Source organism: Camelus dromedarius, chromosome 1 (assembly GCF_036321535.1).
Source record: "Camelus dromedarius isolate mCamDro1 chromosome 1, mCamDro1.pat, whole genome shotgun sequence".
Taxonomy (NCBI): Eukaryota; Metazoa; Chordata; class Mammalia; order Artiodactyla; family Camelidae; genus Camelus; species Camelus dromedarius.
The window spans coordinates 88,484,582-88,499,406 of NC_087436.1; the positions used below are offsets into that span (position 1 = coordinate 88,484,582).

The 14,825-nt window shown below is 43.9% G+C and overlaps 1 protein-coding gene across 5 annotated transcripts in view; it reads left to right on the top strand.

The window, feature by feature from the left end:
* The first annotated feature begins 1,151 nt into the window (after positions 1-1,151).
* The window catches only part of TXK (TXK tyrosine kinase), a 59,029-nt gene continuing 45,355 nt past the window's right edge, over positions 1,152-14,825 (top strand). For 2 of the 5 annotated variants that reach the window (XM_010992861.3, XM_064486866.1), the window contains exon 1: positions 1,267-1,339. Coding sequence is in view for 3 of the 5 variants with exons in the window: in XM_064486863.1 (XP_064342933.1) it covers positions 1,252-1,339 (88 nt within the window). In the remaining 2 variants the exon portion in view is untranslated. Of the gene's footprint in view, positions 1,340-13,418; positions 14,032-14,825 lie in introns of those variants that run through there. The other 3 variants (XM_064486863.1, XM_064486849.1, XM_064486852.1) reach the window with 3 other exon arrangements.

Sequence of the window (14,825 nt, forward strand, 5' to 3'; positions counted from 1 at the left end):
TCTGGTCAGCTCATCCCCTGACGGCTGTCTTCAATTCCTCCCTGTCCCCCTTACAAGGGAAAATAATATAATGGAAAATAATAAAATATTTTTGTCTGTTTGCCAGCTTCCTTGGCATCTTCCTGTTTAACTGTATCCTCATCACGAAAATGTACACACCTTTTCACTGAATCGCTCACAAGCTTTGTAGTTCCTTGAGGGAGTCGGTCCTACGTGAGCTCTACCCTGCTGTCACTGTCACACTTTCCTCGTTCCTTCCTCCCTCACCTTGACTCCTGCCACCCCTCCCAGCCCCAGCCCACACTTCCCTCGACCTTGAGGAGCTGTGTCTCAGTGCTGAGTGGCTTTGGAAAGAGAGGAGAAAGTACAGCCCTTGCCCCAACAGTCAACGTAGATTTCTGATGGGAAAACAAGATTAGATAAGAAACTTGTCAACATTTGGGAACATTTTCTTCAAATACCTTGAAATATTTCACTAGAACTAAAAAAAAAAAAAAAAAAAGAAAAGAAAAAAAGTTTTTCTATAAAACCCTAGCTACGGCAAAAGGAGAAGTAAAAAATAGAAGAATCCACCCTGAATGCTTAAAGAGATCTTAATCTCTAACGCAGGAAATAGGAAGGGCAGTGTGAATCTGCTGTGTCTTCAGACATTTGCCCCCTTCAGTTTTTGTGAATTTGGGGCTTTATTTTTCAGTGGGATGGAGTGAAACTCCTGTGTGCGTGTTTATATTATTGATGTTGTTTTTGTATTTCTTGGTCACGCCCCAGTCACCTGGGGCTGGATTGGTTTTCCCTCCCTCATCCCCTCCCCACCCAAAATAAACTTTCCTCATCTGCTGCCTCAAGTGTCAGAACTCAGTGGGAGGACAGAACGTTCTGGACTTGGTACTTTCGAACGTAGAGTCTGATTCTTTTTCTACAACACACTGTGTGCCCTGTTCTATCTGCACCTCCGTTTCCTTCTCTGTCCGAAGGGAGCAGTTTGAATTCATACTCCTTTTAAGGGTTCCTTTTACCAAAACCTTGTGATTTCTTGAAAATGCTGTTTGCTGGCGTCACCCACACGGTCGAGGGTGAGGCTGTGACAGGCGCTCCCCGCAGAGATCTAGATGTAGGTGATTGCGCTTTCTCTCATGTAGGCCACCCGGCTGTCATTCACACACTTCTCTGAGGTTTTCAGAACAGGAAAATAGGTGGGGTTAACTCTGCCCGTGAGAAACATCTTGGGCGAGCTATGATTTCAGTTAAAAGATGTGTTTTTGTGATGGGGGCACCGCCGAAGACCTGAAGGCTGTGTTGTATGCTCCCCGCACAAGTGCAGCCATGATTCTGTCCACCTGTAAGTAAGATGGCTTTGACCTTTATCTCCAGGGCTTCCTCTGGGCATGGTACTTATTCTTGAAGCCAGGGATTGTGAAATTTGGAAGATAATTTCCCCAGGTGTTGTGACAAGAGTTTTGTTTGTTATTTAAATAACCATCATGGTGATGGGATTTTAGTTAAATGTTTGGGGTGGAGAACACACAGGAAAACAAAACAGTGTCCTTAAGTCTACGTGTGTGTGTGTGTGTGTGTGTGTGTGTGTGTGTGTGTAGAAATGCAATCAGTTTGAAAAGTGTTTTGTTTTTAGGATGATGTTTAGTGTAAACAACTCAGGTCTGAAGGCTAGGAGACCAAGTTCTAGTTAGAGATTTGCTGTAACCTTGGTGGGTCACCTTTGGTAACTTCTTTATACCAGGTCCCCATCCTTACCATGGGGCCTCTTTTTGCCAACCTGCCAACGAGATATACAGAAACAATAGATAAAGATGCTAGGTTCTCCATGAACTTAATTTTGGAGTTGCTTTGGAAGACTGTTGAGGCCCATGTACAATTTTTGGAAATGCTGAATTTAGCTCTAGGACTCAAAAGAGCCTTATCGTGCAAATAATTACAAATTCAGAAGAAAAAATACTGCCCAATTTTAATCCTGGATGACTATGGAACCAAGTTTCAACAAAGCTCAGTCATTTTAGAATAAAGCAATAGGGCCAGCTGACAACGTTTTTGCATTTCTGATTTTTAAGTGGCATTAGGAAAATTTGATTGCAGTTTTTAAATGTCATCTGCTTAAGCCAGATCACCTCACAGGACCCAACACTCACTGGTAGAATTTGTAAGAAATAAACCAGGCTAGTTCACATGTACCCTTCTGAAATGTAACTTGGAGTCCCGGTCCACACATGGATACCATCGTGGGTGCTGTTACCAGAAACACAGGCCAAGCAGAGCAGAAAGAGCTGAGAAGCAGCAGCCCATGTCCCCACCTCCCCTAATGACAGGACACAGATAAGCAGTGACTTAATGAGGATCTTTTTATTAAAAGCTCTGTGGGCATCTGTTCTTCTTCATTTCTCATGAGGGCAGAGCAAGAGAAAAGCATGTGAATGATAACAGGAAGGATTCAGTTACATAGAAAATAAGTAACAGTTGAGAGACAAGGGTTAGATGGCCTGAAGGACTGAATAAGAGGCCAACTATTAGTGGGAGTATTTGGGGGGTCCGTCTGTCTGGTCTGGAAGGGCAGGGACTTGATGAACTCTTACTGTCCCTGCCAGCTTCTGACGATTTGATTCAACGGTAAGCACCACCCATTTATTGCTGCTGTAAATTGCACTTAGCTCTGGTTCCATTTTCTTCTGAGTAAAACAGTGAGTTTTTACTGTTGACAAGAGAAAGCCAAGAGGTGCCCCAAGGGGTATTACTAATCAAAAAATGTCTGTAGGTGTTTGCCAGGCCAGAGTCATTGGTTGTTTTAAGGGCTGTCACAGAAGTCTGGCCTCGCAGGCTGCTGTGGGGCCAGAGGAGATGGTTGTGGCAGCAGAGGTACTGATCATGGTGGGGAGAGCCTGCACGAGGGACCAGAGTCAGTTTATGAGATGTGATTGGTTTCCCTGTGAGGGCTGCCTTAGAGTAAAGAAATCATTTACCCTAAATCACTTGGCTCCACATTTGCTCCTGTGGTTTCTTTGACTTAGAAGTTTCTTCCCTTCGTTCTGATACTCCAGCTGGTCTTAGGAAAGTCAAAATCCAACCGATTCTTCAAGACCCAGTCAAAATGTAAACCTTTGTAAACCTTTCAAAGCCCCCTGTTTTCTCTCCATCAGCCACTGATGAATTTATTTGCTAGACATATAATTTTTGTATATATATACATTTATTGAAGTATAGTCAGTTTACAATGTTGTGTCAATTTCTGGTGTACAGCACAATGCTTCAGTCATACATGGATATACATATATTCGTTTTCATATTCTTTTCACCATAAGTTACTACAAGATACCGAATATAGTTCCCTGTGCTATGCAGTATAAACTTGTTTATCTATTCTATACATATCAGTTAGTATCTGCAAATCTCAACTCTCAGTTTATCCCCTCCCACTCCCCTCCCTCCCTGGTAACCACAAGTTTGTTCTCTGGCTAGACATCCAATTTAAAAACAGTGAAAATGTGAAGAAAGCTGAAACCCAGCTCTCTGGGGTCAGGGGATGGTGCAAAGAAAAGCAAGCCCACTCATCACAGTGCCCTGGAAAGACTCAGAAGCTGGAAGCCCAGTTTGCAATCATGCAGTGATGGGTAGGACTGGAAGTGTCAGGACTGGTTCAGAACCACAATGAAGGACAGATACCTAGAGTCCTACCTTCACTTGGAAGAGCGAGGCAGCTGCCTTTCTCCCCCTGGGTTTATTCTCCGGAGAAACCAAGTGAGAATTTTCTGTGGACAGAGGAGAGCAAGTGGGGAGCTCCTTGTTGAAGTCAAGGGGGTTAAGTGCACACTGAACAGTGAGACACCCATGCCTCCCCTCTCTGGTGAGGGTCACTTTGTGAAACGTGATTGGCTGTGTCTCCCACATAATGGTTCCTCTGAGAACAGACCCAGCCCAGCGTAACTGTTTAGAGGACAGGGACCAGGGAGGAGAGCTGGGGATCCAGAAAGCTCACCACCTTTCTACCCTGCTCCCCCCATCATCACCTGACTTCTCTGTCTTTTCCTCCCAATTTATGAAGTAAAGAGAAAGTAAGTAATTTATATGAGTGGTTCTTAAGTCTTCATGTGCCTTCAGGGGGCTTGGGGTACTGTTAAAATGTAGTTTTCTGGACTCATCTCCATAAGGTGAGCTGGGGCTGAGGTCAGGACCCCTTGATCACACTGCCTTTCTCAGGCCTCTGCTTTCAGAGCCTCCTCTTACTCCTTATTGTGTTTGAGTACCACACCAGCCTCTCCAAGTTAATATCTTCTGTCATTTCTCTTACAATTAATTTGAGGATACGGAGGATGGCAGCATAGGCCATCCTGCCTCTGAGATGCCCAGTGATGTCCCCCACTTGCTGTTCACACCCCTGTGCATCCTTCTCCGTGAGCATAAATGAATATGATACAAGGAGGGATGGAGTGTTACCTGGAGATTAGGTTACAAAGGACTGTGGCTTCTGTCTCCATGCCCTCGGGCTCTCTGTCTCCTGGATAACCAGCTGCCAGGCCTGCAACATTCTCGGGTGGCCTGTGGAGAATCCCCATCACGAGGAACCACGCCCGGCACCAAGGCCAGCGACAGCCGTATTTGTGAACTTGGCCCTGGGTTCTCCTGCTCAGTCCAGCTGAGCTCGACAGCAATTTCATGAGCTTTGTGAACTTCTCAGCCTGATTCAGAGGCGCCCAGCTAGGCTGTGCCTGGACTCCAGACCCACAGAAACTGTGAGATAATAAATGTTTTATGCCTCTACGTTTGGAGCTAATTTGTTTCCAACAGTAGATTACTAATTCAGCAGCAACAGCGGGCAAAGCCACAGACCAAAACCAGACTTGGCCACTTTTACTGCCATGTGGCCTCAGGCTAGAGTTGGTCCCCTTTCTCAAAAATAGGCTCAGTGTTAATATGGACACTAATATATGTCTTTTGTTCCTAAATCACTTCACTTTTATCCCCCTAAAATCAACTCCAGATCAACTGCCTAAGATCTGGAGCAGTAATGCTAACTACAGCCACCATCTGGAACTGCATCCAGGAGGTTTCCACGCCTCCTTGTGTGACCCGCAGGTGCTCAGCAGATGCCCCTGCTGCACAGGGAAGCCCACTGCCCCGTGTCTGTCCCCTTTCTGCCCAGAGGATGCCCTGCACCATGCTGGCTGCCAGCAGGTCTGGTGACCAAGCACTCACATCCCAGGTGGGCCAGATGTCTGGGGTGTGATGTCTGTGAGCCCCTCATGAACCTTGGGCCCACAGACGACGGTCTTCTAGCAAACACTTCTCTGAGACCTGGGGGCAGAGGAGTTGTGTGCAAGATGCCTGCAAAGTCTGCCTCACACCAGCTCATGACTGGATGGGGAAGGAATAAAATCCTGCATAGAGCAAATAAGGATGATGGTGGAATGTCTGGTGCCTGGGCTTTGCCCGGCTGAAGCTGTGAACACACCAGCCGTCAGTCTTCAGGGAGACTCTGCCTTTCCTATCAGCACCTTTACTCCCAGGACACTACCTCCCCGGGTGCCCAGTGCCCCGTCCAGCTCCCCGGGCTTCCAGAGTCTCCTGGCCCCTTCCCCACACACAGCACCCTTCTCCTCCACCCAGATTTACCAGTTACTGTCCCACGAGCTGGCTGGCTGTTTCTGTCAGGAACAAATAAATCTCCTCATGTAGTTGTTCTGCTTACTTGGAGGTTTCACAGACAGGGTAATGTCAAGAAACAGTTTTGGATCTAACCTAGGGTTGCTAATTTACTTTGTCAATACATTCAAGAACAATAACATCTCTGGTGACTATCATTTCTTAGAAGAACGGACATTTTACTATTGAAGGGAAACAGTGGTCTTTTAGCAGTTCTGATGAAAGGAGCGTCCTTTTAATACCAAAGGAGGCACACGCACAAAACAAGGATAATTTAATGCTACAAATACACAGAGAGCATAAGCTTAGAATAAAGGATAACTCTAAACTGAATAAATAGTTCTGTGAAAAACTCACTGTCCGTCCGTCAGTCCTTCCTCTCACTCACTCTCTTTCCTCCCGCTGTCCCTCCCCCTCTCTCCCTCCCTCTCTATTTCCTTTTCTTTATTTCCCTCATTGGTGTGGATTCTTGGTTTGGTGTACGGTAAACCTTTTCTGGTGCCTGCTCAGAAGTAGAAATCCAGGCTAAAAAAAAGCTAGCTTGTGTCACACCCCCCAGATGACATGGGTTAAGTCCATTAAAATGTATCTGCCATCAAAAGTCCCTTAAATAGATCTAGTGGTGGAAATTATTATAGTCGTGAGGAGGTTTGGCCTTTAGTAGATTTCCGGGAAGGAAAAAAAGGGGGGGGGCGCATCTTGTAGTGAACTCAGAGATCAGCTCTAATCGCCCAGGGCCATTTTTCCAAAGCCACAGGTTTTCTAGAGGTTTCCGACCCCTGAGCCCTTAAGCTGTGGCTGCAGCTGCACCAGAATTCCTTGCCCTAAAACCACAGCCTGGATCGTGTGGGTTGGGCGACAAGCCTGGTGTTTGGCTAAAGGCAGTTCTTAAAATGAGCCAGTTTTCAAATAAAAATCACCGGCCATCTGCCTGTCATTACGACCAAATTCAGGAGGAACGAATTTCACTTGCAGCACTGACTCAAAACGAAACTCTACCATCGGAAACGTCAGGGGATGAACGCGAGGTTACGCCAATATAAACCTGAAAACATTAGAAACGGAGGGAACGCCACCAGCTTGGCTCCCCCGACACCGGTGGTCCCACAGCGCTGGGTCTGTCGGTTATCGGTTATCGGTTATCGGCTGGGCTGAGTGCCGCCAGGGGAGCCGGTCCGAGAAGTGGAGCGTCCCCATCCTCTCCCTTCCGGCGCCCCCTGGTGGACACCCGTTCCCAAGCCGCACAAGCCCGGAGGTGGAAGGAATGCTCTTAGGAGCCTTGCAGAGATGGGAGCAGGGGGAGCAAGGCTTCCCAGGAAAGACCGCAAATACCAAATAAAATAAGAGGTTCGACTCTCTTACCCAGACGTGCCAGTTTCTAAAGGTCACAGAGATTACGCCGGGATGCAATGCCCTTTTCCTGGTTTGCTGGTACACGATATGTAATTAAAGATATTTGCTGGGGAGTAAGAAGCAGATGAAAAGAACAGCACAGATGTAAGCCTGGGAGCGGAAGCTCCAGCTCCTTCCTGCGATCATCGTCAACCCCGAGTATAACCTTCCAGCTGGTAAATAGTCATTGCCCATCTCTGGGGCATTTTGGATTTTCTCTGACAAAGGCCAAATATGCATGAATTTATGCCTAAATTGGGAATTTTTCCAAAGGTGCCAAAGAGCTTTCTCGCTGCAGGTTAATGAGCTAAACAGTTGAAAGAATGGCTTCGGTAATGGCATGTGGAAATGACTCTTCATTTACCGCTCACCCAGAAGACCCTTGATGATGTAAATAGAAAATGACCCTGAATCGAGTAATCACTGATACCTGCCTTGTCGTGAATCAGTGCTTCAGTCTGTAAATAAAGATGCCTGGTGACTTGGAGAGCCACACCAAAGCGGGGAGCACTGGAAGACAAACTGCCACAGTTTGTCTTTTGCTTGCTCAGCACTTACTTAGTGGGCAGTAGCTACTTCCCAGCAGTTGTCCTGGGCAGAAGAGGAGCCGTAAACGAAGCAGAAGTCCGCCCTCCTGCGCACCGCTATTCTTGGTCTTCGGGGAGACAGAACAAAACCTTATCATACTCTCATGTCAGAGTGGCTCTGTCCCTGTTTGAAGGCAATTGCCTTTGCTATTGAATCAGGACAAATAAGTGTTTTTGAAAAAGCTTCCTCCTAAAATTCTAGGCTGCAGCAGAGAGCAAAAGTAACTGAGAGATTGTTGTTGGGTTTATAAGCCACTCTGCTGGTGTTGTAGTCATGTGTTCTAAGTTCATTGAACAGGGCAAGGCCTTTTCCTAGTCCTCAGGTATCATTCGTGCTAACAAATGCCAGCAATTTGTCTTTGAAAGTTCTATGCATTTAAATTTAAGGTATAATGATGATTAATTTTATGGGTCAACTTGGTTGGACCACGATGCCCAGGTATTTGGTTAAACATTATTCTGGATGTTTCTGTGAAGATATTTTTGGAGTGCAATTAACATTTAAATCAGTGGATTTTGAGTAAAGCAGATTACTTTGCATAATGTGGGCGGGCCTCATCCAATCTGTTGAAGGCCCTACTAGAACAAAGACTGACCTCTAAGCATGAAAAAATTCCACCAGCAAACTTCCTTTGAACTCAAACTGCAGCTCTTTCTGGAGTCTCCAGCCTGTCAGCTCACCCCATCAGATTTTGGACTCACCAGCCCTCACAATGGTGTGAACCAATTCCTTAAATCAATTTCTCTCTCTTTCATCACCATGACAAATACAGGTGTCATGCTTACACACATGAAAATGCCTTTAAAAGAAGTACTGTAGTAGGTGTTTCCTGTTACATCAGTTTACTATCATATCATTTACACCTTACTAAAAAGCTTCAGAGCCTCTTGGGAGAGCTGTGTTGATAGTGGGGAGGGAGCCCATCAGAGTCCTGAATGGAGTGAACAGGGCAGAGAATGGGCTCAGAACAGGGGAGCTGGGAGCTGAAGGGCAGCCCAAGGCTTCCTTGGCCTTCTTCCCATTTTGTCTTCAGAGACAGAACCACATCTGCTTCTATCTGTTTGCCTTAGATCTGCCTGCGAACACCCAGAACAGACTTGCTGAGTGAGGGAAAGGCTAGAGACTCAATGAGCAGCCGCTGGGTTGTAGGCACCTCACTCTGCTCTCTTCTGTCACCTCATCCACAAGGCTGGTCTCATTATGTTCATGGACTCAGCCAAGCTCTCCAGGCTTACATTCTGGCTCAGCTGCCTTTTTAGTTATGTGGCTTTGGACAAATTACTGAACCTCTCTTTTACTCAGTTTCTTCATCTGTAAAGTGGGGATAAGAACAGGACTTATTTCAATGTGTAGGGAGGGAGGGAGTTAGTAAAGATCTTGCTGTAGTGCCTGCAGATGGTAGAAGCTTTGTTGGTAGGAGTGGGGACGTGCTTTTCCTAGTAGGTGGGTTTTATTTCCAACATTTTCCAGTTGAGGCTCCTGAGTAATTGCCCCAAATCATACTGTTGCTACAAGAAAGCGAAGCCATGATTTGACTTCAGGGTACCCTGACCCTAAAGCCTGCTCAACCCTATATGCTGTCCTAATACAGAAAAAAAGCCACAAACACCAGGTTTTAACCATTTCATTTAGCATCTCATGGATTGATGCTTGATTTTGAATAATCTGCTGCTGCTCCTCTTCTTCTCCTCCTCTTCCTCCTCCTCCTTTTTTACTACATCTGGAACAAAAGTTTAGACTCATGACCTACCACAAGCTCTGGAAACTGTCTTCTTCAACTTTGCTGTTACACTTAGTCAAAAGGTCTTGGTCAACCTAGCTTTCCCTGCGGCCATCATTGAGCTGTGAGGTATCGTGTGGTGGAAGGAGTTACTGAAAAGTAGAGCCAAGGTGTAACGTGATGGTGTGGATATCGGGGAGGAGTTGTTAATTGCTGTCTGTTGAGTTCTTGCTGTGTACCAGATGCCAAGGCTGGATGCTATGGACAAGACAAAAAAGTATAAGACTCAGACTGTGAAATTGAAGAGCTTACGGTCTAGCTCAGTGGTTCTTGATTTTTGCACTCAGGGGACATCTGACAATGCCTGGAAACATTTTGGTTTTCACACCTAGGGAGGGAGGGGAGGGTATAGAGTGGGGACGGGGCTGTTGCTGTTAGCACCTAGTGCATAGAGGCCAAGGATGCTGCTAAACATCCTACAATACACAGGGCAGCACCCCACAATAAAGAATTCGTCATTCTAAAGTGTCAACAGTGGTGAGACTGAGAATCCCTGTGAGAGTAGAAGGCGACACCAAGACACGTAAGTCACCATCTAAGATGGTACCTGATTAGGAGCCACAGGACAAGACAGATCACATGTGCTTTGGGAGCCCAAAGGAAGAGTCGGTGGGAGTGAATTGCTATGGAAGCCTTTTTCCGGCCAGAGGCAGAATTTGGCAAGATGTCTGTGAGAACAGAGAACAGAAGAATAGAAGCTGGTGTAATAGGAATCGGTGATCACTATGTCAGGGTGTGGTTGGCCAGATCGTGGAAGGCATTGGAAATAAGGAAAGATATCATCTTGATGCCATATGCAATGGAGAGTATTTTATTTTATTTACTGAATTTTATTTTTTATTGAGGTCTATTGACATACAACATTGTATCAGCTCCAGCTGTGCAACATAATGATTTGGTATGTGTATACATTGCAAAATGAGCACCACAATAAGTCTAGTTAACATCAGTCACTGTGCATAGTTATAATGTGACTATGTGTGTGATGAGAAATTTTTAAGATTCCTCTCTTAGCAATTTTGCAATACAGTTTTATCAGCTATAGTCACCAGAGAAGATGGTGAAGATGTAGAGCATTTGGCTGAGACAGACTTTTAGGGAAATGAGGATATAGAATGGATTGAGGGAGAGAGTGCTCAGAGGCAGGAATTTTTTTTTAATTTAATTTTTTATTGAAGTGTAGTTGATTTACAAAGTTAGTTTCAGGTGTACAGCAAAGTGATTCAGTTATACATATACATACATATATATTTTTTCAGATTCTTTTCCATTATATGTTATTATAAGAAATTGAATACAGTTCCCTGTGCTATATAGTAGGCCCTTGTTGTTTATCTATTTCATATATAGTAATGTGTATCTGTTAATCCCAGACTCCTATTTTATCCCTCCCCCGCCTTTTCCCTTTGATAACCATAGTTTGTTTTCTGTGTCCATGAGTCTATTTTATTTTGTAAATAGAACTTGTATGATTTTTTTTTTTACATTCCACATATAAGTGATATCATGTGATATTTGTCTTTCTCTGTCAGAGGCAGGGAACTTGGCCTGTTCATCCAGTCACTGAACAACACCAGGTCCTCAGGGGTTAACCACAGAGACTCTGGGGTCAGATGGCCTGGGTTCCAATCCTGGGTCTCCATTTATAAGTCCCTGATTCTCAGCAATGATGGTCTTCTCTGCTCAGATTCCTCATCTGTAAAGTTGCTTCTACTTCATGGGGTCGTTGTGAGGATTAAATGAATAAATGCAGAAATACAGGCGTGGGCTGTTGAAGTCTTGGACTAGGTTGGAAGACAAGAAGTAAAAAGCCAAACAATTTGAACAGATTAATGGTGAACTGGTTGTAAAGGATGAGGCTCAGGGAGAAGCCAGGGTTACTCTGGTGGACTCACACAGACATAGGAAAACTGGAAAGGGGAACCGATAGGCTAGTTTTCCTATTGGGGCTAGCGAGGAAGACGATAATTTTGATTGACTAAAAGTTGAGACAGTTGGCTGAATTAGAGAAATAAAAAGCCTTTTACATCTATCACTAAAAATCATGTACGTATAAAAGTTTTCAATCCTAGAATAGCTACCTAACTATCTAATCACAGACCTACTTGATTTTCTGAGGTTTTCCGTTATTTATTTATTTATTTATTTATTTTAACATTTTAATTGATTTATAATCATTTTACAATGTTGTGTCAAATTCCAGTGTAGAGCACAATTTTTCAGTTATACATGAACATATATATATTCATTGTCACATTCTCTTTTGCTGTGAGCTACCACAAGATCCTGTATATATTTCCCTGTGCTACACAGTACAATCTTGTTTATCTATTCTACATTTTGAAATCCTAGTCCCTTCCCACCCCCCACCCCCTTGGCAACCACAAGTTTGTATTCTATGTCTATGAGTCTGTTTCTGTTTTGTATTTTTGGTTTTTGGATTTTTTTTATTTTTTATTTTTTTCAGATTCCACATATGAGCGATCTCATATGGTATTTTTCTTTCTCTTTCTGGCTTACTTCACTTAGAATAACATTCTCTAGTAACATCCATGTTTTCTGAGGTTTTCTGTTTTTAAAATCTACGAATTTTAGTTTTGAAATGTTTCAAGTATACAGAAAAATACAGAGAATACTATAACATGCCAGCAGTTATTCAAGGAGTAAAGTGGCCGTTATAGACACTTAGCTTTGGTGATATTAAATGGTTTTAGTTTATAGTAAAACATGGCCATAAATGGTCATAGCCCACCTTGCTGGATCACCTTAGGAAGGTTTCTAGGCTGAGTACAGAGTTTACTCTGCTTTAGCCTGTGGCCAAATTGTTCTCTATCTTCACTACTTAATAAGACTCCCTTCTACAAACACAGTTAAGTTCTTATCTTCCCTTATTTCAAGGACTTTCATTGTCGAATCTTACATCCCTACTCTTTTTTTTTTTAATTTAACTATAGTCAGTTTATAATGTTATGTCAATTTCTGGTGCACCAGCATGTTTCAGTCATGCACATACATACATAGATTCCTTTTCATATGCTTTTTCCTATATCCCCACTCTTATTGTTCACTGTTTATTGTGTTGTACCTGCTTATTCTGCCCACAGATAGTTTCCATGTTCCCAGTAGGACTGAATCGAGACAGGTGGGTGCTTTGAAAAGGTTATAATTTGGTGCTCCTTCAAATCAATTTATTCATATATTCATTCACTCAACCAATAGTTGCTGAGTACATATTAGGTGTCAAAAACTATCTTAGCCTCTTGGGAGATACCTGTGAACAAAATAGACAAAGATCCCTGTTTCCATTCTAGTAGGGGAGACAGACAGTGTAAAAAGAAAGAAAAGATAAATAAATTGCAGAGCATGTTAAAAGGTGAGAAATGCTATTAAAAAAAAGAAGAAAAAGTAGAGCGAAGTAAGGAATCCTGCAGTTGGGGAGTGGAGTGTAGGTGGCAATAATGATGGGTCAGGGTACTCTTCACTGAGAAGGTGAGATTTGATCAGGCTTGAAGGAATGGAGAGACTGAGCAAGGCCGACACCTGGGGGATGAGCGGTCCAGGCAGAACGAAAGCAAAGAAGGTTTGGTGAGATCAGCCCTGGCCCAGAGGCACAATGGGTCAGTGTGGCTGGTGTGAAATGAGCACAAGCACATTGGAGAGATGGTAAGAGGCACTGGGAGACCAGATCACGGAGGGTTTTATAGACTATTTTGAGAAAATTGGCTGGAACTCTCCTTGAGATGGAAAGTCTGTGGGTTTTTGAGACAAGGAGTAGCATGATCTGACCTAGGTTTTAGAAGAATTACTCTGGCCACTGAGAATAAACCATAGAGTGGCTTAAGTGCAGAGGCAGGAAGAAGTTAGGAGGCTGTTGGTATAATCCAGATGAGATGACGGAGACTTCCACCTTGTAGTAACAGAAGAGTGGGGAAAAGGAGTTAGATTCTGTGTGTGTGTGTGTGTTTTAAATTGTGGTGAACTATAACTAACATAAAATTCACCATTTTAACCATTTGTAAGTATACAGTCCAATGGCATAAAGTACACACACATTCCATACAATCATCACCATTATCCACCTCCGGGACATTTTTGTCATCTCAAGCTGAAACTCTTGGATATAATTTTAAGGAAGAGTTAGCATGCGCTCCTGATGGATTGGACTGGGATGTGAGGGAAAGAGAGAGGTCAAAGATGACTCTAAGAGTATTGGCCTGAGCAACTGGAAAAATGGAGTTGCTCTTGACAAGATGGAGAGGAATGGGTAGAGCAAATCTGGGGAGGAAGGAAGAGAAGGAGTTCAGATGTCTTCATGCTCGTTTGAGCTGTCCGCTAGACATCCAAGTGGAGAATTTGAGAGTGCGTGTGACATGCAAGTCTGGAAGTCACTGGAGCTGGGCTAGAGGTGAACATTTGGGTGTCATCAGCAGATCAGTGGTTTTTAAGACACAGGAAGGAGTGAGATAAGGGAGTGAACGAGACAGAGAAAAGAAATCAGGGGCTTTGGGGCAGTCTAGCATTAGACCCAGCTTAAGAGGTGAGGGAGGAAGAGAAGAAAGCAGCAAAGGAGACCGAGAAGCAGGAAAACCTGGAGGACATGGTGTCAAATGCTGCTGAGGGCTCAGGTAGGATGCGGCTCTAGAATTGACCATCGTTTATAGCAGTGCATACGACACACTGGTGACCCTAACAAGGGCAGTTTGGGGAAGTAGGAGGGACAAAAGCTTGGCTGGAATGGGTTAAGAGAAAGTGGGAGGGGAAGAATTGGAGGCAGCAAGTAAAGACTACTCATTTCTAGATGTTACTGAAAATGAGGGGCAAAGCTGATGGAAGAAATAAGATCAAGAGTATTTTGTTTTGTTTTTAATGGGTGAAGTAACAGTTTGTTTATATGGTATTAGGAATGATCCAGTAGAGAGGAGAAAAAATGGTTATGTAGGAGAAAGTAGGAGTATTTAAAAATTTTTTGAATTTGAATACCTCTACCTGCGGCTTTGACACAGCATTTTTGGCACAATCAACACCATACTCTGACCTGCTTCGCTCACTTGTGTAACCTACATTTGCCTTTGCATTTCTTGGCCTGGATAGATGCATATCTGTATGGGGCTCCAATACAGCACTGGAGTAAACTGGTAAGAATGTAAATTAGACCCACTCCTGCCAAAGTAGACCAAGCCACCAAGTGCTGATGTAACCTCTTTCTGGGGAGTGTTTTTGGCAGTTTGCTCATGCAGAGGCCACCAGATGAAAACTGACAGTCAGAAGCAGTTGAACAACAAAAACCTAATAATATACAAGGTAGTGAAGATTTGGGGACTCTAAATAGTCTCCAGAAATCAACTTTGGGTTAGAAAATGGGTAGTTTCTTTGTACAGGCTAGGAAAGAAAGTTATTATATCAAGGGTAGGTGATGAAA